The 21978-nt window shown below is 42.0% G+C and overlaps 3 protein-coding genes and 1 long non-coding RNA gene across 4 annotated transcripts; all 4 read right to left on the reverse strand.

The window, feature by feature from the left end:
• Window positions 1–1209: 1209 nt before the first annotated feature.
• On the reverse strand, window positions 1210–6229 carry LOC110499592 (hemoglobin subunit alpha-1-like). Its single transcript, XM_036955556.2, has 5 exons — window positions 6105–6229; window positions 5618–5817; window positions 4035–4097; window positions 3484–3612; window positions 1210–1247 (listed from the first exon to the last, which is right to left on the reverse strand). Exons 1-5 carry the CDS (start codon window positions 6197–6199, stop codon window positions 1210–1212), a joined length of 525 nt encoding a protein of 174 aa, XP_036811451.2. The 5' UTR covers window positions 6200–6229.
• Window positions 6230–8259: 2030 nt separating this feature from the next.
• On the reverse strand, window positions 8260–9072 carry LOC110499167 (hemoglobin subunit beta-2). Its single transcript, XM_021576119.2, has 3 exons — window positions 8918–9072; window positions 8579–8801; window positions 8260–8477 (listed from the first exon to the last, which is right to left on the reverse strand). Exons 1-3 carry the CDS (start codon window positions 9007–9009, stop codon window positions 8349–8351), a joined length of 444 nt encoding a protein of 147 aa, XP_021431794.1. The 5' UTR covers window positions 9010–9072; the 3' UTR covers window positions 8260–8348.
• Window positions 9073–16515: 7443 nt separating this feature from the next.
• On the reverse strand, window positions 16516–16904 carry LOC149974355 (uncharacterized). The gene is made up of 2 exons (XR_016489304.1): window positions 16787–16904; window positions 16516–16684 (listed from the first exon to the last, which is right to left on the reverse strand). It is a non-coding gene; the product is annotated as an uncharacterized LOC149974355 (long non-coding RNA).
• Window positions 16905–17960: 1056 nt separating this feature from the next.
• Window positions 17961–19392, reverse strand: hbae4 (hemoglobin alpha embryonic-4). Its single transcript, NM_001160522.2, is given in 3 exon segments — window positions 17961–18182; window positions 18477–18681; window positions 19063–19392. Coding segments are annotated over 3 exon segments (426 nt in total). The 5' UTR covers window positions 19155–19392; the 3' UTR covers window positions 17961–18053.
• Window positions 19393–21978: the final 2586 nt, after the last annotated feature.

Raw genomic sequence — 21978 nt, forward strand, 5'->3', positions numbered from 1 at the left:
ACCTGATCTGACATATTTGGATTCACATGGACAGTCATGGATCTAGGCAGTAACTTAGGCAGACGTTAATTAATAATGCACAACACTCATGCAATACATCAGTACATTTCTTTCCCAAATGAGCGGCTTTGTGGCACTAATTGGTGGTTGTATTGGGAACTTGTTTGTGGCAGAATAAAAATACAAACAAAAAGATCTACAAAATATAGTTACCACACCTTAATCATCTAATTGGACTCTATTCTATATACGTCCATGGTCTTGGCTAAATGACTGTTTTGTCTGTGATATCTAAGGTGATCCTACTTAGTGGTGTGTTGCTTAGGGCACTATCCTAAGTTGATAACTACATGATAAGGCTACAGCTGTAAGGCACTAGCTTCGGACAGTCTACAGGGATGATATATGGACCTCTGGGAAGAAGCTGGGGATTAATGTAGCTGTAGAGTCAAAGTAGCTTCAGGGTCGATTTACAACTTTACCAAGACTGGTATTTTGCTCAGACCCTTAAGTGGTTTTAGTATAAATCCTCATTAAATGTTATGTTGTGCATGTGCGTTTATGCTTGCAGAAACGCACATGCCAAGGGCAAGAAAACCAATTATCCTGGTAGGCTGCAAACTGGGCCGAGTGAGTCTGACGTCATAAGATAATTTCCATGTCAATGACTGTGTGTCAGTAAAAATCAGTGCCCACCTCAAGCCATATGCCAAGGGGACTTGTAGTGGTTTTACTACAAATCAATGTGTCTTACACCATCTAGTTCAGTCCCCCTCAAAGCGGAAAATGTATCATTGGAAGCAGAGTCCACTCTGAACGTTGATGCTTTTTTTCCTGAGATGGCCGCAGTGCTTGTGGAAGTGTCTGAAGGACAAGAGAATTTCATCTTAGCTACAGTACCACATGACCCCAAGGGGGAGGGAAGTTGCTCACTCACAGAGACTGCTTGCTGGAAATCATGAAAATAATAGTCTATCAGGTGTGCTGATTGTTTGTGCTGAGATATCGTAATATCTGCTTGAGTCAGATTCTGCACCAAGAGTTATCAAAACGTCTTTTCCCCAAGGGGTCCTGTTGACAGATAATCCTTGTGGATGACTGTGTTGCAGCCAGCGTTAGGAGAAGACAGTGTGGTCAGTGGAGATGACATGGTTACATGTGACCACAATTGGCTGTTTTTCAAATCTATCAGTGGGACCAAACGATCCATCAAGTCTGCTCCGAGTAGCAGTGGTTCAGTGTTGAGGCTGGTAACCATACACAGGGTGAACAAGCGATACATCTTGGAAGTGTAGTTTCAGCATGAGTCGCATTGTGAGAGGCGAGGTAGTCTGAGTGAAACCTCTGAGTCTAGTGTCTCATAGCTCAATTTTTAACCAACAGCCATTTTGAGATCATTGAACAATGTTTGAGGGATGAGCGATATTGTCGAGCATGAATCAAATAGCGCATCACGGGTTAAGCAGTCCTCCAGGACTGTTTCCAGGTAGCGACTTTCAGAGTTTCGTTTAGGTGGTCATATTCCCCACAAAGTGGTGTGATTGTTCGTAACTGCGTGACATTTGTGTTCATTGTGAAAACAGATCGACTTATTGGCGCTTGAGTGGAATTGGCTATTGCGATGTTGTTTACCTCATGGGTTATGACATTTTTTATCTGTGCTAATCACCAAAGTTGGTTTGTTCATTATTTGATCGGATGGGCACCCGCTAGGGTTTTGAGTGAAAGTGGGGGTTATTTGGCTGTTTATGTCATCACTAAAGGTGTTAATTTTGGCGGATCTGTTCTCTGCCAATTCCACGCCTAGTCATGGCGACTTATCTTTTTCCTCTTACTCTATTTTTAACGCTTCTGTACTTACCTTAGAAGATCTTCTAGAGAGTATCGGTTTATGTTTTTAGTGTCATTGAACGATTTGTTACCCTTGTGCCCTGGCACTTTGTGTGGGTTGAGTTCAGGAACGCAGCGATCAGGTTGATTGTACCAGTAGTCGTTTTGCTAGTGACGTTTTTGATAGTTACTTTGACCGCGGGGGTTGTTGGTGTCGTGGTTTCGTGGTAGATACCGTTTTTGTGTGTCATCTCTCACCGCTCCTATTCCTGATGACGCACCATCTAACTGGAGTGAGTGCTCCTGTTCAATATTGAAAACCAAGATGTTAGGGCTCTTAGCGCTGCTCGTTTTTGATGCCTCAAAAGCTGTGCTCGCAAGCTTTCTGAGTTCTGAGATTGGCAAACCAACGTGGGCTGTAGGAGCCAAAGTAGTTAATGAAGTTGGAATACATGTTTGACAGAAACATTTGTTTGAATGGTAATAGCTCTTCCATTCCTGTTTCAGTGAGTAGGCCAAAGGAAGCTAAACGAAGCCTATGAGAGTGTGCTTGAGGGTGTTCATTCCGTGCTTGTTTGACGGTGTTAGCCAGCGAGCTGTCGTGTTTGCGAATCGCAGAACCACTGAATTCTATTTTCAAAGCCTTGGCAAGTTTCGCATAGTCGTTTTGCACGTTTTGCTGTTGTAGACGGATTAACCTTGTCATGTGTCTATTCCACGTTCGCTTCAACAGATAAAGCCTGTCAGTACCCGTAGTGTTCAGGTAGCCATCCAAGGCGTCCTCTATGTCTGCTAAGAACATCAGAGTGTTGTTTGGCTGTTGCAATTTCTGCAGTTTTTTTCGCTTATGGCTTTGTGATCTAACGTTCTCAGCCCTTCGGCATAGTTTGGGTTTTCATCGCTACTGAGGTCAGCGATCAATCTTTCCATGGGTGAGGGTTCACTTATTAACGGGGGAATGGGGGGCACACCATCATTATTATTATTATGTAAAGTTTGGGATTCTTCACCACAAGGGGTCACTGACCCTGAAAATGGAAATTCCAGCCAAGGCGGGACTTCGGTCGCCCCAAATCATGGGATTTACGCTGTAAACAAATAAAATGGCTTCTCTCTGTTTGTTAGCTTACCTTCTAATACAAGCTAGCCGTCCTTGTGCAAGAATGTTCAGTTCAAGCACAAAAAGGTCCCCTTCAATTCGGGAATGGGGGTTTACTAATGATGTCTCACGTTCAACCCAATCGGTGTTTCTTGCTAGCAATGTTACCGGAACACATAAAGAAATACTTGTCGTGTCTACTCATGCTCCTTACGCACGAGAGACAGCGAGATAATACTTTCTTGGGACAATCTAATATATGCTTTCAAATTTCCTTAATCGGCCGGCCTTTTGTCCTAGCTCTGGAAATGAATAATTCACCCTACACACTCTGACCCCTGTCAGGTATACAACACTGGAGACAATCTCTCCCTTGGGCGCCATTATGTTGTGACTTGACTTGAACACTAATCTGAAGACTGTTATAGTTCCTAATGATTTAATTGTTACATGATTAATTTAATTGGGTAACAATTAAACATAGTTAGTTTATCAGATGCATTAAAGTCTTCAGATTAATGTTAAAGTCAAGTCATGACATTCAAATGTCTCACTGGTGTTATCACTGGTGTTATCACTGGTGTTATCACTGGTGCTATCACTGGTGCTATCACTGGTGCTATCACTGGTGCTATCACTGGTGCTATCACTGGTGCTACTGCTCCTCACTTTTGTTACTGCTGCTGCTGATAAAAACCAGTGATTGTCACTAACACCATTGCACTTTTTGTCTACGTAAGTTATTATCACAGTTCCTACAGATATGCTAGAAAAAAGCATTGAGTTTTATTACAGTATCATAACCAAATGCTACGGTGTTCATTTTGTCAGGTATGGCCCACTTAAGTTCAGCAGAGAAGCAGAAGCTATACAATGCAGGGAAACTTCAAAAATACCCCTTTTGTATTTCAATTGAGTGTCAATAGGGGAATTGTAACATATTCCATGACATTTTCTGTTTTAAGATGTAATAAATGGTTGAAGGTGCTTTGAATAATCATGTGACAAGTCATTGGTTACATTATGTGCAGTGGATACAGTGCCTTGCAAAAGTATTCGGCCCCCTTGAACTTTGCGACCTTTTGCCACATTTCAGGCTTCAAACATAAAGATATAAAACTGTATTTTTTGTGAAGAATCAACAACAAGTGGGACACAATCATAAAGTGGAACGACATTTATTGGATATTTCAATTTTTTTTAACAAATCAAAAACTGAAAAATTGGGCGTGCAAAATTATTCAGCCCCTTTACTTTCAGTGCAGCAAACTCTCTCCAGAAGTTCAGTGAGGATCTCTGAATGATCCAATGTTGACCTAAATGACTAATGATGATAAATACAATCCACCTGTGTGTAATCAAGTCTCTGTATGAATGCACCTGCACTGTGATAGTCTCAGAGGTCCGTTAAAAGCGCAGAGAGCATCATGAAGAACAAGGAACACACCAGGCAGGTCCGAGATACTGTTGTGAAGAAGTTTAAAGCCGGATTTGTATACAAAAATATTTCCCAACCTTTAAACATCCCAAGGAGCACTGTGCAAGTTATAATATTGAAATGGAAGGAGTATCAGACCACTGCAAATCTACCAAGACCTGGCCGTCCCTCTAAACTTTCAGCTCATACAAGGAGAAGACTGATCCGAGATGCAGCCAAGAGGCCCATGATCACTCTGGATGAACTGCAGCGATCTACAGCTGAGGTGGGAGACTCTGTCCATAGGACAACAATCAGTCGTATATTGCACAAATCTGGCCTTTATGGAAGAGTGGCAAGAAGAAAGCCATTTCTTAAAGATATCCATAAAAAGTGTTGTTTAAAGTTTGCCACAAGCCACCTGGGAGACACACCAAACATGTGGAAGAAGGTGCTCTGGTCAGATGAAACCAAAATTGAACTTTTTGGCAACAATGCAAAACGTTATGTTTGGCGTAAAAGCAACACAGCTCATCACCCTGAACACACCATCCCCACTGTCAAACAAGGTGGTGGCAGCATCATGGTTTGGGCCTGCTTTTCTTCAGCAGGGACAGGGAAGATGGTTCAAATTGATGGGAAGATGGATGGAGCCAAATACAGGACCATTCTGGAAGAAAACCTGATGGAGTCTGCAAAAGACTTGAGACTGGTACGGAGATTTGTCTTCCAACAAGACAATGATCCAAAGCATAAAGCAAAATCTACAATGGAATGGTTCAAAAATAAACATATCCAGATGTTAGAATGGCCAAGTCAAAGTCCAGACCTGAATCCAATCGAGAATCTGTGGAAAGAACTGAAAACTGCTGTTCACAAATGCTCTCCATCCAACCTCACTGAGCTCGAGCTGTTTGCAAGGAGGAATGGGAAAAAATTTCAGTCTCTCGATGTCCAAAACTGATAGAGGCATACCCCAAGCGACTTACAGCTGTAATCAGAGCAAAAGGTGGCGCTACAAATTTGATTTGTTAAAAAAGTTTGAAATATCCAATAAATGTCGTTCCACTTCATGATTGTGTCCCACTTGTTGTTGATTCTTCACAAAAAAAATACAGTTTTATATCTTTATGTTTGAAATGTGGCAAAAGGTCGCAAAGTTCAAGGGGGCCGAATACTTTCGCAAGGCACTGTATATGGTATTTTTACCAACCTAATTATAAGATTATTCAAAAGTAAACATAATAAGGACTAGAATTACTACATTTCGATGTAAGGGTCAACTTTAAGCACGAAGGCGTGCAGCTCGCTCAGGGTCAGAAGACCACCGGCCAGGTCATCGATCTTGCTCACGGCCTCGTACAAGCCACCCATGATGGTACTGCCTTGCTTCTTAGCCGGAGCGCCGTTGGGGCTCAGGTCCTTCCAGTGGGCGAAGTAAGACTTGGTCTGGGGGTACACCACGATCAACCTGCATGGAGGGAGGAGAGAAAGAATTGGTTAGGGTAAGTGGTAATTGCTCTGTCGAACATATCAATACAATTTTGTTTCTGATAAAGGATGCATTGAATTATCAATTATGCAGTCAGTTTCAGGAACTTGTTTGTATTATAAAACATTAATATAGGCCTGTTAGATCATATTCTATTAGAGTTGTTTAATACAATAATGTCTAATACAATTTCCATAAATCGAAAGAGTTTAGATAGGCTACAACGGGGAGGAGTCTAACTGATGACGAAGTATCCCCATCTTTACCTGGCGAGAGCCTCGGCGCCGATCTCGTCCGACCTGCTGGAGACTTTCGCAAAGAAGTCCTTGACGATTACTTTTTCCTTAGCTGACTGGCTCATTTTGGCAAGAGGTTCTGCTGTACCACACAAGATATTCAGAGGATGAATTAAGCTTTAGAAGGGTCTGGAGTTAGACGGATCCCGAAACTTACTTTATGGCCCAAGACACACATGTCACCAAACCCCACCTCTACTCGTTTTATATTGGCTATGATGAGATAATTGAGGAAAATGATGGAGTGAATTTAGGGTGTTGTCTTGCCTTATCGCTTTAGGCTATACATGGTAACGCAGAAAATCCCTATGCGTTTTACATAGGCGTTTGGAGTAACCAAGTTTATCGCTATGCTTTGCCGCCCTATCTATTAGAGCTAAATATAGCCTAGAAACACTTCTCTAAAAATATAGCCTCCTTTTATAGAACAAGGACTTTGTTATCTTACTAGGAAACACATATGATCTGTTATAATGCAATAATATATCTTACACAATAAAACGATCATGAAGACTTAGTGCTGCTTGCTATTTGACAATAACCCAAGTATGACAATTGATCTGTTCTTATGAAAATAGATCATCATTTGCACCAATTTCTACTTTCTTAAAATGGTGCACAATTAAGAAGATAGAAAAGTGACCGTTTTATAATTGATTGATTTGCTAACAGAGGAGTGGTGACTTGATATTAACAGATTGGGGGGGGGGGGGGGACGACGACGACACAGAATGAAGACCAACATTCGCTAGGTTCTCAACGAAAATAACAATTTCTGGAATTAAGTGCTTGATATCGTGATACTGAGGGGATGGTATGTGGTATGTATGTATGTGTCAGCTGCCTTCTACACCTGCCTATGTGATGATGAGGAATACTCTACTTGGGAACAGTATAGCCACAGTGGAGAGACACATGTTTATACATTTTATTGGGATGCTTTCATGAAATAAATGTAAAACGCATATATTCGCCTTTCACTCATAGACTTTCTCAGATCATCTCCGGGCCTACTGTATGTGTTTATAGATAACACTAGGTGTTGCCATTCTTATCTTCTAAAACCTCACATAGGTCACAGCTGGACAGGCCCGACCAGCTGCTGCAGGGGTATGCATGGAACAGGTCGCTGTGGGCAGTGGTGGAAAAAGTACTCAATTGTCATACTTGAGTAAAAGTAAAGATACCTTAATAGAAAATGACTTAAGTAAAAGTGGAAGTCACCCAGTAAAATACTACTTGAGTAAAAGTCTAAAAGTATTTGGTTTTAGATATACTTAAATATCAAAATTAAATAGAATTGCTGAAATGTACTTAAGTATCAAAAGTAAAAGTATAAACCATATATTAGGCTTATATTAGGCAAACCAGGCCGCATGATCATGTATGGATCTGGTGTAGGAATCTTGAAACTCATCCCCGTATATACAGTAGTGAATAAAAAACGTTTGCCAATATGCAAAACTTTAAGAAAAAAATGTATATGGGGTCGTTTCCTGCACCAAACAAACGAGCTTTTCCTAAATGTAGCCTACAAGTGGAGGTCAATATCAAACAAAACGAAAAACAACCTGAACAAGGGATTAAAAGTTTCTGGAATTATACTGTTTTTCATGACGGATAACAATATGACAACAGCTACAGTAAAGTAAATTGAAAGTAAATACTTTTGACAAATTAATATTAACTGTTAAAACTTAAACGACAATAATTTATTTGTTTTGACAGTAAACATGAAGCAGTGATGTGCGTTTATAGCCTTCTTTTACTTCTCAGTCAAGACATAGAGGTGTATCCCTTCGCAGTTTTGTTTTTGTATGTTTTATGCATAAATAGTCATGTTAATGTTTGCCACGTGTTTTACAGCCAGCAACAATACAATTCAGCCTGGCCAACTCTGTAGGCTTGTAGGCGATATGCATCCATTCACCAACTTGTTCGTGTTGTCTAATGTATTATTGAATTCACATTTTTATAATGTGTAGATCTAACATCTATATATGAAATAACCATTGAAACCTTTAAATGTGTTATTATATTAGCTATCCTTAAAGTGCAATTTGTCTAGGTTTGTATGGATATAATTACGCACGCGTAAAATAAACACACATGATCAACAAACAGATGCTTATATGCTTATTTTATTTATTCATTGAAGAGTGAAACACATGAGCACACAGGCTGTCTCCTCGGCCAGCTATATGGAGACTGACTCTAGTGGTACTGCCTGCCCAGAGCAGACACCACCACTGACAAGAACTTCTGGAAGGATGCCTGATATTCGGGGGTGAATGCGTTGCCCATCTTCCCAGCGATGACGATGGTCAGACAGTCAGACAACAGCTGTGAAAGAGAACAAACCACAGCAGAAGTGATATGTTTAGAATGTATTTTTGGGTAGCTTGATCGAGTGGACTTCAATGTTATTTTGTCGCCTATCTTACCTTAAAGTTGTCGGGATCCACGTGCAGTTTCTCGGAGTGCAGAACGCTCAGCTCGGCGTATGTGTTCTTGATGTCGTCCATGTTCTTCAGAGCTCTGTCCAGACCGTGCAGCACCGTGGTGCCGTGCTTAGCAATCATAGGGTTGTTCATGATGGCCTCTGCGTTGTACAGGTTGCCGAAGCCCCCGAAATACCTCTGGGTCCAGGGGTACACGATCAGACACCTGAGGGGAGCGGAGAGAACAGTGTGAGGCTGAACAACAACAGAAAATGACGAAGAAGATGAAAATTAGGGGGACTAACAATCAAAGTTAAAGTAAACCAAAGTTTCTTGTCTTACCTTGACAGGGACTTTTGGCCAATTTCGTCATAGTCTAGTTTGGAGAAGATGTTGGAGATGGCCGCGCGCTCTTCATCTGTCCACTCAACCATGTTGCTCGTGATGATTTAGCTTAGGTTCTAGTGAGAATAGGGAATAGGAATCATGAAAAAAAATCGGAAATATCTTTAGTTTTATGGTATTTGTGCACTCCGCCCCCAAAACGAAAAATGTAATATGATTGGTTGGAGATAACCCATCTTGCTTTAGATAATACATAGTTGAACATTGTCGAATAGGTCCTCCTTAAGGTGGATTTCCGTGAAACAGCAAAAAACATTTCAGGAAACCAAATATAGATTCTGAGGGTAACTCTCAGGTTATAGCCGATACATACAGTGCCTTCAGAAATTATGCACACCCTTTTGCTTTAATTTGCTTTTTTGTTGTTGCGTTACAGCCTGAATTAAAATGGATTACATTGAGATGTTGTGTCACTGATCTCCCCACACTACCGCATAATGTCAAAGTGGAATCTTGTTTGTAGAACTTAAAAAAAATAAAATCAAATAAAAATAAAGGCTAAAATGTATTGAGTCAATAAGTATTCAACCCCTTTGTTATGGCAACAATAAATAAGTTCAGGATTAAACATGTGCTTAAGAAGTGACATAATAAGTTGCTCGGACTCATTCCGTGTTTAATAATAGTGGTTAACATGATTTTTAAATGACTACCCCATATCTGTACCCCACACATACAATTATCTGTAGGGTCCCTCAATTGAGTAGTGAATTTTCACATATTCAATCACATAGACCAGGGAGGTTTTCCAATGTCTCCCAACGAAGGGCACCTACTGTATATGGGTACAAATTAAAAAAGCAGATCCTGAATATGCTTTGGAGCATGGTGAAGTTATTAATTACACTTTGAATGGTGTATCAATACACCCAGTCACTACAAAGATACAGGTGTCCTTCATAACTCAGTTGCCAGAGAGGAAGGAAACTGCTCAGGGATTTCACCTTGAGGTCAATGGTGATTTTGAGACAGTTACATAGTTTAATGGCTGTGGATAGGAAAAAACTGAGGATGGATCAACAACATTGTATTGACTCCAATATTAACCTAAATGACAGAGTGAAAAGAAGGAAGCTGGTACAGAATAAAAATAGTCAAAAACATGCATCTTGTCTGCAACAAGACATTTCAGTAAAACTGCAAACTTGAAATTAAATTGTTGTCCTGCAAACAAAGCATTATGTTTGGGGCAAATCCAACACGCATCACTCAGTAACTCTCTTCATATTTTCAGGGATGGTGGTGGCTGCATTACCTTATGGATATGCTTGTCTAGGGAGTTTTCTCGGATACAAATAAACTGAATACAGAGATTAATTCAACTTTCAACAGGACAATAACCTAAAACACAATACCAAATCTAGACTGGAATTGCTTACCAAGACGACGTTGAATGTTCCTGAGTGGCCGACGTACAGTTTTGACTTAAATCGGCTTGAAAATCTATGTCAAGAATTTGAAATGGCTGTCTAGTAATGATCAACAATCAACTTGAAAGATTTTGAATAATTTAAAAAATAATAATGTGCAGTTATTGTACAATCCAGGTATGCAAAGCTCTTAGAGACTTACCCCAAAAGACTCACAGCTGTAATCTTCGCCAAATGCGCTTCTACAAAGTATTGACTCGGGTGTGAATGCTTATGTAAATTGAATATATTTCTGTTTTTCATTTTTATAAATGAGCTAAAAATTCTAAAAACAGGTTTTCACTTTGTCATTATGGGGTATTTTGTGTAATAAATTAGATTATTTTTTTTTTATAGATTTTGAATTTAGGCTGTAACACAACAAAATGTGGAATAAGTCAAGGGGTATGAATACTTTCTGAAGGTACAGTATGCAACACAATCGAAAGTATCCATATGGCTGACCTATTTAATAATATAGGCCTACGTTACTTTCGCCATCATTTTGTGGTTGTGAATCATTTTGATTGCATTTGAATGAGTTCGCACTGATAATCATTAATAAGTCAAGATCTCCCTTAGTTATGATTGCACAATAAGTATGTAGGCTATGGCATTGGCATGGCATTGTTTTCATTGTAACCCACCCTCCTGATAGTGTACTTCCATAGTTTAAATAACAAGGGCAACGTGATGCCATCGTTTGAGATTTCATTAGGCCTAATTAAAAGTTACAAATAAACGTTTAGTTACAATCCTCACATTGGGACCAAGTTTCCCCATCATCTGACTTGTTATTTACAGCAAACATCTGTGTTATCTCCCACAGCAGGACACTCCCATTTTTGACTCCAAATGAAGCTCAAAAAGGAAAAACCTCGAACGTCATTCGTGCCATGATTGACATTCGTGCGTGTAATTATAATTACATTTATTAAATGTGGCAATAGTCACAATTTTAACCAGTGATGAATACAACATTTGCCAAACGGAGACACAAATGATAGCAAGGCTATTTATTATTTAGATGTACATACGTCATAGGCCTCACATAAGCCCTATGCGCCTCATTTGCGCTGTAATATATTGGCATCCTTGCACGATTCACCGTTTCTTCTACAATAAGATGACATTGAAAAAAACTTAACTTTTAACATTTTTAACTTTAAGTAAATAAAATGGCCTGTACTAAATTATTCGGAATTCAAATGAATTTGGTTGGAGTCAGGTGATTCTCGTTTGATGTGCACTGTAATTTATCTCAACTGTAGTAAGTTGCAGCTGCCTACAAAAAAAGCCATTCCACCAGAACGTTCTGTTCCATTGCAGTCCGTTGTAAAGTGCAAGGGTGCCAATATATTAAGCGAAACTGTATAGCTACAAGAACATCAAAATATTACTTTACGCAATTATAGTCCACGTGGAAATATCTCCTTTAATTTAGCACAATGCAATTTGCCTTTCTGCCAAGGACATTGAGTGTCCATGTGCCACAATCATGTCAATAATGATCATAATCATCATGTCAATAATAAAATGTATTTTTAACACACTTTATGCTTGTGATTTCAACAAATTATATACACTTGGGATCAGTACCGATTTTAGCATGTAAAAAAAAATTGGGACGCATTCCAGCAAAGCCACGACACAACACAACACTAAACAATACACTAATTGCACTATACCACTGCTACACCTGGCTAGCGGAGCCTTGTCTGGCAGCGAAACAGTTAATTCAGCCTCATTTACTGACTTGCTTAAACAAATGTGGTTTCTACTGACAATTGAGATGCACAAACTATTGCATAAGGTGACGACAAGCAGATAAGAGGCAGTCCTTAATTTCGATTTAGACATTAATGAGTGAGCTAGGACGGAAGTAGTCAATATAACTACTTGTTCAGCACTTTTGAAATGTACAATGACAGAATTCAGAACATAGGCCGTTCTTACAGTGTTCTTCTCCCTGTACACCAAGTCAGAACCATAGGATAAATAAAGGGGGCATATAAGCAGACAATGAAAGCTCTTACAATATTCAATGATTACATTTCTCAAAATCAGGTTATAGGCTACAGTACATGTGCACCACCAAGTCAGAACACTAGGCAAAATTAAGAGGTGAAAATATACCAAATTATTAGGGTGAGGCAAATGGGCTACCAACAGTTTACTGCAATATACAATTTGTATTACTTTCTTAGCTACAGTATACAGTACCAGGCAAAAGTTTGGACACACCTACCTACTCATTCAAGGGTTTTTCTTTATTTTTACTATTTTCTACATTGTAGAATAATAATGAAGACGTCAAAACTATGAAATAACACATATGGAATCATGTAGTAACCAAAAATGTTTTAAACAAATCAAACTATATTTTATATTTGAGATTCTTCAAAGTAGCCACCCTTTGTCTAGATGACAGCTTTGCACACTCTTGGCATTCTCTCAACCAGCTTCACTTGGAAGGCTTTTCCAACAGTCTTGAAGGAGTTCCCACATATGCTGAGCACTTGTTTGCTGCTTTTCCTTCACTCTGCGGTCCAACTTGTCCCAAACCATCTCAATTGGGTTGAAGTCAGGTGATTGTGGAGGCAAGGTCATCAAATTTTGTCATCAAACTTTGTCATCAAAGTCTGACATTCTCTGGATTTATGGTGCTTTCAAGACAACTGGGGGAAAAAAAGAAGATTCAATCACGATGACGTCAGTGATCTTCAGGTCATAGCTCTAGAAAGAGGCCCGAGTTCCCGATTTACAATTCCGAGTTGGATGAAAGTTCAAACGTATTTTCCCAGTCATACCTCGTTTTCCCCAAGTACCCAGTTATTTTGAATTTACTAAAGTCAGATTTTGTAGTTCTAAGATAACAGTTGTTTTGAGTGCAGCACAAATCATGCTTCATTGACAGCATGGCCAATGTTGAATGTTTATAATTTTAAACTAGGAAAAGAGACCCTTAATCTTAGACTTGGGACCACACAGCCACTGAATATCAGGCTAATGATTGCTTTGCAATGCTTGCAGTTAGCCACTGATTCCTTCCAAATCTCTCATTGGTGAACTTGCAATTTCCAACTTGTTGTGTAATGTTTATGTTGAATGGCCGATGAGTACCGCTACGTTTTATCTTTAATTTCTCTTCATTATTTCTCTTAATATGACAAGGATTAAAAATGAATTGTCAGTAGATTGTCGACTTGATTCATGATGATGACTGCTAGCTAAGATTTTGAAAGTATGATGTTGACATGATCAGTCCAATCAAAGCTACTGTAGATATAAGGTGATTTCACGTCATTTTATCTGTGACCAATGACCTTGAGCCTTCTTGGATGTGCACTTCTAATGTAACTCTATGGCAGCACCCGAGGGGCTTGAATTGTCGAGCTCTACCCTCAGACTTGGTGGTGATGTAGTGTCCCCATGAGTGACAGAAAGCTGAGCCAATCACAGCGCAACGCTCCGTATTTTCTGCTGGTTTGCCCCACCTGTCACATCTGCTCCTGCAACGCCCTATACTGCTCATCCTGTGTCTCCTTAACCTGCCACCACTCCCCCAGTACTCTCTCCCTCTCTCTCAGTGTGTGTGTGATTGTGTGGGCGGAGACAGGTGTGCTGGAGTCAGAGCAGATCCCCAACAGCTGCAACCTGTTCCATAATCAAGACCTCTACAAATACTGAGCCCTGCCACTTCTACGCTGCCAGATCATAATCTCTGCTCAGTCAGTCTATGTTGCTAGCCATTTGTTACTATTCAGATCCTGTTATCCTGTTGTGCCTTGCCTGACGCTGTTTTCCTCTCCACTACAGTTCTGCCCACTCTGACTCCGGTCCCTGGAGGTGAGAGTGGTTACTTCATCCCAGTCTCCTCGTCTCAGTCTGCTCTTGGGTTCCCCTGTTCCACTCCGCGTAACAGTACGATCTGGCCAAAGAGATGAACCCAGCAGACTCTGCTACTCTCCACCAAACACTCGTCGGGCTAAAGGCACCCTACTCGAGCAACATGACCAAGCCTTGAAGACCCTTCTGGAGTACATCAAGGAGTTTTAACAGAGCCTGTCTGACCTACAGGGCTGACCCATCGCCCAGAGCTCCAACCAGGTCTCCTACACTCGGGACCGTTTGTTCTGACTCCCGAGCGTTACGATGGCAAACTCGGAGCTTGCAGAGCCTTTTTGGTTTAATGTTCACTAGTATTTCAGCAACAGCCCTACTCTTATGCTAGCGAATGGGCCAAGTTTTCCTTTCTGATTGGCTGCCTCCATGGAGCAGCGCTTTCCTGGGCCACGGTGGTGTGGGAGAGACAGTCCCCCATCTGCTTCTCCTACTCCAGATTCACGGAGGAGATTAAGAAAGTCTTTGACCACCCGGTCTGTGGTAAGGATGCCGCTAAACGACTCCTGTCCCTCCGTCAAGGCCCCCATAGTGTTGCTGAGATGGCATGTGAGTTCCGCACCCTCGCCTCTGAGAGCGGCTGGAACGAGGAGGCCCTTCAGGGAGTGTTCCGGAACACGCTTACTGAGTCCCTCAAGGACGAGTTAGTGTCCAGGGATGAGCCTGATGGACTTGATGAACTCATCTCTCTCACTATCCACATCGACAACCATCTCCGTGAGCGTTGGAGGGAGAGGGTAGGTAGGGTTGCATGTCCCATAACATCTGCTTCAGTGCCTTGTCCTCCTTCTCCGACTGCATCCCATTCCCAGGCTCGTCCAGATCCTGAACCCATGCTGCTCGTCCGGGCCTGTCTCTCTCCAGAGGAGAGGCAATGACGAATCGCCGCTAGGAGCTGCCTATACTGTGGCCAGGTTGGTCACTTTGTCTCCACTTGTTCCCTGCGTCCAGCAAAAGAGGGGGCTCGGCAGTAGTGGGGGATATGCTGTTGAACCAAATCGCCTGCCCATCTTCCCCAAGTTCCCTGCTTGAAGGCAAACTTGTGTGGCAGAGCCAGGCTTTTCCTCTGTCTGCTCTCATCGATTCGGGCGCCGACGAGAGATTCCTGGACCGAGGTGTCATTACCCAGTTGATTCTGGACACTGTCCCACTCGATTCACCCCTCGATGCCAACGCTCTCAATGGACAGCTCCTCGCCCGTGTCTGTGAGAGGACCGTCCCTGTGTCTCTCTGGAAATTACCAGGAAAAGATTGATTTCCACATAATCGACTGTTTTACTCTCCCCTGGTTCTTGGCCATCCATGGTTAAAGCTACACAACCCACAGATTGACTGGACTGCCGGAAAGGTAACCACTTGGAGTTCATTTTGTCACTCTAATTGTTTACATTCTACCCTGCCTTGTCTGTGCCCCAGTTCATTCCAGAACCTCCGGAACTGTCATCAGTTCCTCTCGAGGATCACGATCTAGCTCCTGTGTTCAGAAAGCACAACGCCCTGTTGCTGCTTTCTCATCGGCCGTACGACTGCGCCATTGACCTCCAACCTGGAGCTCCTCTCCCCAGTAGCCGGTTGTTTAACCTCTCTCGTCCTGAGCAAGAGGCTATGGAGATGTACATCCAGGATTCTCTGGCTGCAGGTCTACTGCACCCTCCAACTTGAAGCAGCTACAGTATTTTCTGGGGTTTGCACATTTTTACAGACGTTTCATCCGCAACTACAGCCATCTGGCAGCACCTCTCACCACTCACCTCCACCTCCACTCTGTTCCACTGGACTCCTGAGGCAGAGGCAGCATTCCTGGAACTCAAGCATCTCTTTACCTCTGCTTCGGTCCTTACTCAGCCCGACCCAGAACTCCAGTTCATCATAGAGGTGGACGCCTCTGACACCGGGGTAGGTGCTGTTCTGTCTCAAAGTTCCCCCTCTGATCAGCAGGTCCACCCATGTGCATTATTTTCCTGTAAGCTCTCACCTGCAGAGAGGAATTTTGACATCGGAAACCGGGAACTCCTGGCAGTTACCCTGGCTCTGGAGGAATTGCGTCACTGGCTGTAGGGCTCTGTACTCCCCTTCATCGTGTGGACTGACCATAAAAACCTGTCCTACATCCAGACCGCCAAACATCTGAACTCCCGGCAATCCAGGTGGGCCTTGTTCTTTGGTAGATTCATGTCAAGTTCTTTCAAAATCAAACCCAGAAGCAGACCAGGACAAGGAGAGTAGGAAGAAGGTGAGTATTTATTTACAAGTGAATGTGAATGGGTAGATATATCCAGGTGGCGTAGCGGGCAGCGGTGGTGAGTTGATGGGAGTAAATAGGTGGATCCAATGGGGTAGCGGAATCCTCCGACGACCAGGCGGGAATGGGGTAAATGATCCGGGTGAGTAACTGAAGACAGAACAAACGGAGGTAAGTTTAAGGCAAGCAATACGTAAAAAACAACAAAACAAATTCTATCCAACTTGAGGCTGATACTATGGCACAACATACTGTTCATGGCTAACGATCCGGCAGGGAATGGATGTCAGGTCAGAGCTTTTGAAGGGGAGAGGTGATGATCAGGACAGGTGTGCAGATTACTGATGGGATACAGGTGCGGGTGAACATCGATCTCCCAACAAGCTAATTCGCCCGGCAACCAGACAGGGTGCGTTCCAGGACACCGGAGACACACTCCAGGACAGAAACACAGGCAAACACAGACTCAGGAAGCGGGATTCGTGACAATTCAATTTCACTCACTTATCACCCCGGTTCGAAGAATACCAAGCCTGATGCCCTCTCTTGCCAGTTCACCACCGACAACACGGGTACCGAGCCAGAAGCCATTGTGCCATCCACCTGCATCGTTGCCACCGTCACCTGGGAGATCGAGTCCCGTATCTGCCAGGCTCAGCAGAACCAGCCTGACCTCGGGTAATGGTCCTAGTAATGCTCTGTATGTTCCAGATTGTGTTCACTCTGATGTTCTTCAGTGGGGCCATTCTACCCACCTCACGTGTCACCCTGGTATGAACCGGACCCTTGGCTTCCTGCGTCAGCGCTTTTGGTGGCCCACCATGGAGAGAGATGCCTGGGAGTTTGTCTCAGCCTGTTCGATTTGTGCCCAGAACAAAACCTCCACTAAACCCACTGTCTCAACCCCTCTCGCTCCAGCCTCAGCCTCCGCACCTAGTTTCCAGCAACCCACCCGAGCTTCCCCTGACCTGCACTTCATCTTCCCCGTGTTTCAATAAATACCTTGGTTACTTCATCCCAGTCTCCTCGTCTGAGTCTGCTCTTGGGTTCCCCTGTTCCACTCCTCGTAACACCATCACAGAAAGCACTGAGTTAGGCTGAAACACCTGCATTTTGGAGCTGCCTTACTCAAGACCATGTTTGTATGCGGCTTTATTAAATATTGTTTGCTAACTGATATGTGACACGTATTAATGCCAAAATAACATGCAAAACAGACAAGCCCCCCCCCCCCCCCCCCCCAAAAGATATGACGGGTCGCCACTGCTTGGGATGCATGGTCCTCAGCAGATGGTTTAGTTTACACATTTCTATACCCAAAGGGAACTCTGTCACAACTAACTGACAGAACTTAATACAGCTGAACAAGTAACGATTTCCTCCTTATTACATAGAGTTAACGACACAAGCACTCAGGTGTTTCTGTCATGTTTTATTACAAAAGAAAAACACACAAATAAAATACTCTAAGTTAATGGAACAGCAACATTTGGTTTATATGATGGGGCTATGATGCTCCTTATCTGTATTTCTCTGCAAGGACGGCTGCGAAGGCCGAGAGGTACTTGTCCATGGCTGCGTGCGCGACAGGATCGAACTCATCACCCATGTGAGCGGCCAAAGTCACGAGGATACAGTGACAAAGAAGCTGTGAGGGAAATAAACAAAACACAAAGGGAAAAAAATCATAAAGTAAACCACAAGTGCACTTGTTAAATTTCCTTCATAGATTTGAAATGAAATTATTGGTATAAGAAATATGGTGGAAACTCCCAGTCTATGCCAACACCAATTTGTGGGGAGTAGTGAATGAGTGCACAATTCAAGGAGTAAAGATTATTAGGACACAATGAGTGTGTTCCAGTAGATGATAAGTAGGGATAGGGATGTTCTAGGGCTAATATCTGATGGAAAAGTTAATCAAGAGAAATAGGGAAGGCACCTTGAAGTTGCAGGGGTCTATTCTCAGTTTGTAGGCATGCAGTGTTTGGAGCGGTGCCAGGGTGACCATCATCGAGCTGATGTCTTTGGAACACTCAGCTATCGCGAGAACTATCTTCTTCCCGTGGGAACGCAGGTGTGGGGACCGGGGTCTGATGTCCAGGTGGGCGAAGTATGTTTTCGTTCCGGGAAAAGTCGTCATCATCCTGTGATACAGTGATAAAGTATAGGTCTGCAAGTGGGCATTATATTTGTGACTGACAACAGGTCTGTTGTTGCCTCCATTCCCACCAACTTTGGGTAAATAGACCATGAACCCAATTTAATTGCAAAATTATTGTAACAGGCTAACCATATAATAAACAAAAATGTAACAAAAAAACATACGTTTTGTTGTCATTCAAATACATGACACGTTTCACAAATACATTTTCCAATAGCAGAAGCAAAGACAGTTTTTGCCAACGAAATGTCTTCGTTTTAACACCGTTTAGCCTACCATATCGAAAGTGCCATCTTATCAGAAAGGAAGTTAAGTTCAGATTTGTGTGTTGCTTGTATGTTATTTACAATTAACTTAGGCCTACCTTAGAAGACATTCAGCTCCGATGTCGGAAGCCACGGGAATCATTTTGTCCCAAATTTTAGCGATCAGCTCTTTTTCGTGGTCTGTGAGCATATTGTAACCCGTTGCGCTGGTGCTATGCGTAGAAGTTGAATGTCTGGACGGGCGCACGGCACAGGTCTGCGTAAAGGTGTTAGTCAACCATTTTTTTGCACCAGTATAACCCGTCAACGTGATTTGCTTGCATTTTTTCTGGCAGTATTTACAACAATTGTCTAAATTTGGTAAAATAAATGGTCATTTGCAGCGGTCGTTTGCGGTAGGCCTACTCCTGTCTTCGGGTTGTTTTCCTTCTGAATGCTGAGGAGAGATAACCACTTAAGGGTGGGCAAGTTGCGCAGAAGACCCAACATCTTCTGATATGCGTCATGTGGTCTACTGGGGGCCTCTTTTGACACACAGTTAACTTGACCATAAAAAAACATAAGAAAATGATAATGTATTGAAGTAAAATGTAAGTCTACTTAAGCCTAATGCATTGTAATAAAATGGACTTAAAATGCACCGAATACAGTGGTTTGGGTGAATGTGTGATGTTGCAGTTTGTGTGTCACAAAGTTACCCTACCCTTTAGAAATTCCTTGCTGTGGTTACTGATTTTGACCTAATCTCTGGTCCCTTTATCGTAATCTATACATACCAGCCAGGGCCAGGCAACTGACTTGGCCGTGACACATATTGTAAATATATTCATGTATATGGGTGATTCTACAGAAGTGGTGTAATTGCTGTCCCACTTCCCCCCCAAAAAACATTTTAAAAAAGTGTCCAAATGTAGATTGTTATTGCCTTGGAATTAATTAGAACATATCATGATGAAAACAAACATTGTTAAATGAATATAGTACAAAGCCATTGTTTATACACCTATTTCTATTCCGAAGTGGCTGGCCCACAGCGACTCTTAAACTTCATGTTTGAAAATAAATACAAATCTGAAACCATGACTTGTTTTAACACTATTATTTCAATAGAACACATTGAGGCGTTCTATTACCACATTGAAAGATACAAATCTTATTAGTGTTTTGTTTATTTTTGAACATCTTTCTCTGAAAAATGCTGTCCCAACTTTTGATGACACTACCGAAACAGACTTTAGCTGACTGTAGAATCAATGTGCCTTAAGCCACACCCCTACAAATATCACCAGGTGATGGGATTGCACCCTTCTCCAGCATGGCAAGTAGTCTTTCTGCAATCATTTTGGAGAAAATAAGTGAGCAAGTTGGTAAAGCTTCATGTATTTTTCAGAAGTGTCACTACCGAACATTAATATTTCATGAAATACGTAAAGTATGGTTTTGGGACTAAAATATATATGTTTGCTGTGATGTACATCTGTCCAAATGAAAACTATCCAGCCATATGCTAGCTATTATCCAAACCGAAATGGTCACAACCTAAACAATTGACACCATATACATTTACAGAGGACTCACCTTTGTATCTATGCCATTATGGTGTCTGTGACAGCCTCAATGGCGCTGCCTGTGCTATTTTAAAGTTGCAAGTGCCATGAACTACCAACTGATCTACAAGAGTACTACCATGTCAACTCAAATCCAATTTTATTGGTCACATACACGTGATTAGAAGATGTTATTGTGGGTGTAGCGAAATGCTTGTGCGTCTAGCTCCAACAGTGTAGTAATATCTAACAAATTAAACATATACCCAATACACACAAATCTAAGTATGAATGAATTAAGACTATATACACGTCGACAAGCGATGTCAGAGCAGAATGGACTAAGATACAGTAGAATAGTATACAGTATATACTGTTGAAGTCTGAAGTTTACATAGTTTATTTGTCTGAGTTTAAATGTTTCACAATTCCTGACATTCAATCCTAGTAAAAATTCCACTTTACCACCACAAATCACCACTTTATTTTAAGAATGTGAAATGTCAGAATAATAGTATAGAGTGATTTATTTCAGCTTTTATTTTTTTCATCACATTCCCAGTGGGTCAGAAGTTTACATGCACTCAATTAGTATTTGGCAGTATTGCCTTTAAATTGCTTAACTTGGGTCAAACGTTTTGGGTAGCCTTCCACAAGCTTCCCACAAAAAGTTGGGTGAATTTTGGCCCACTCCTCCTGACAGAGCTGGTGTAGTCAGGTTTGTAGGCCTCCTTGCTCGCACACGCCTTTTCAGTTCTGCCCACACATTTTCTATAGGATTGAGGTCAGGGCTTTGTGATGGCCACTCCAATACCTAGACTTTGTTGTCATTAAGCCATTTTGCCACAACTTTGGAAGTATGCTTGGTGTCATTGTCCATTTGGAAGACCCATTTGCGACCAAGCTTTAACTTCCTGACTGATGTCTTGAGATGTTGCTTCAATATATCCACATAATTTTCCTGCCTCATCACGCCATCTATTTTGTGAAGCGCACCCGTCCCTCCTGCAGCAAAGCACCCCAACAACGTGATGCTGCCACCCCCATGCTTCACGGTGTTCTTCGGCTTGCAAGACTCCCCTTTTTCCTCCAAACATAATGGTCATTATGGCCAAACAGTTATATTTTTGTTTCATCAGACCAGAGGACATTTCTCCAAAAAAGTACGATCTTTGTCCCCATGTGCAGTTTCAAACCGTAGTCTGGCTTTTTTGTGGCGGGTTTTGGAGCAGTGGCTTCTTCTTTGCTGAGCAGCCTTTCAGGTTATGTCGATATAGCACTCGTTTTACTGTGGATATAGATACTTTTGTACCTGTTTCCTCCAGCATCTTCACAAAGTTTTTCTGAGGTCTTGGCTGATTTCTTTTGATTTCCCCATGATGTCAAGCAAAGAGACACTGTTTGAAGGTAGGCCTTGAAATACATCCACAGGTACACCTCCAATTGACCCAAAATTATGTCAATTAG

The sequence above is a fragment of the Oncorhynchus mykiss genome, chromosome 20 (assembly GCF_057628025.1).
Source record: "Oncorhynchus mykiss isolate SJ-2025 chromosome 20, ASM5762802v1, whole genome shotgun sequence".
NCBI classification, from domain to species: Eukaryota; Metazoa; Chordata; class Actinopteri; order Salmoniformes; family Salmonidae; genus Oncorhynchus; species Oncorhynchus mykiss.

Bases quoted from the DNA above. Each gene is read 5' to 3' on its own strand.
- LOC110499592 (XM_036955556.2), bottom strand. From the start codon at position 6,199: ATGAGCCAGTCAGCTAAGGAAAAAGTAATCGTCAAGGACTTCTTTGCG. The intron at 5,818-6,104 runs GTAAAGATGGGG...CCCTCCATGCAG, and splicing joins GGCGCCGAGGCTCTCGCCAG to GTTGATCGTGGTGTACCCCC. The intron at 4,098-5,617 runs TCGAAATGTAGT...AAATGTCGTTCC, and splicing joins GCTTAAAGTTGACCCTTACA to ACTTTATGATTGTGTCCCAC.
- LOC110499167 (XM_021576119.2), bottom strand. From the start codon at position 9,009: ATGGTTGAGTGGACAGATGAAGAGCGCGCGGCCATCTCCAACATCTTC. The intron at 8,802-8,917 runs GTAAGACAAGAA...CGCTCCCCTCAG, and splicing joins GGCCAAAAGTCCCTGTCAAG to GTGTCTGATCGTGTACCCCT. The intron at 8,478-8,578 runs GTAAGATAGGCG...TCTCTTTCACAG, and splicing joins TGGATCCCGACAACTTTAAG to CTGTTGTCTGACTGTCTGAC.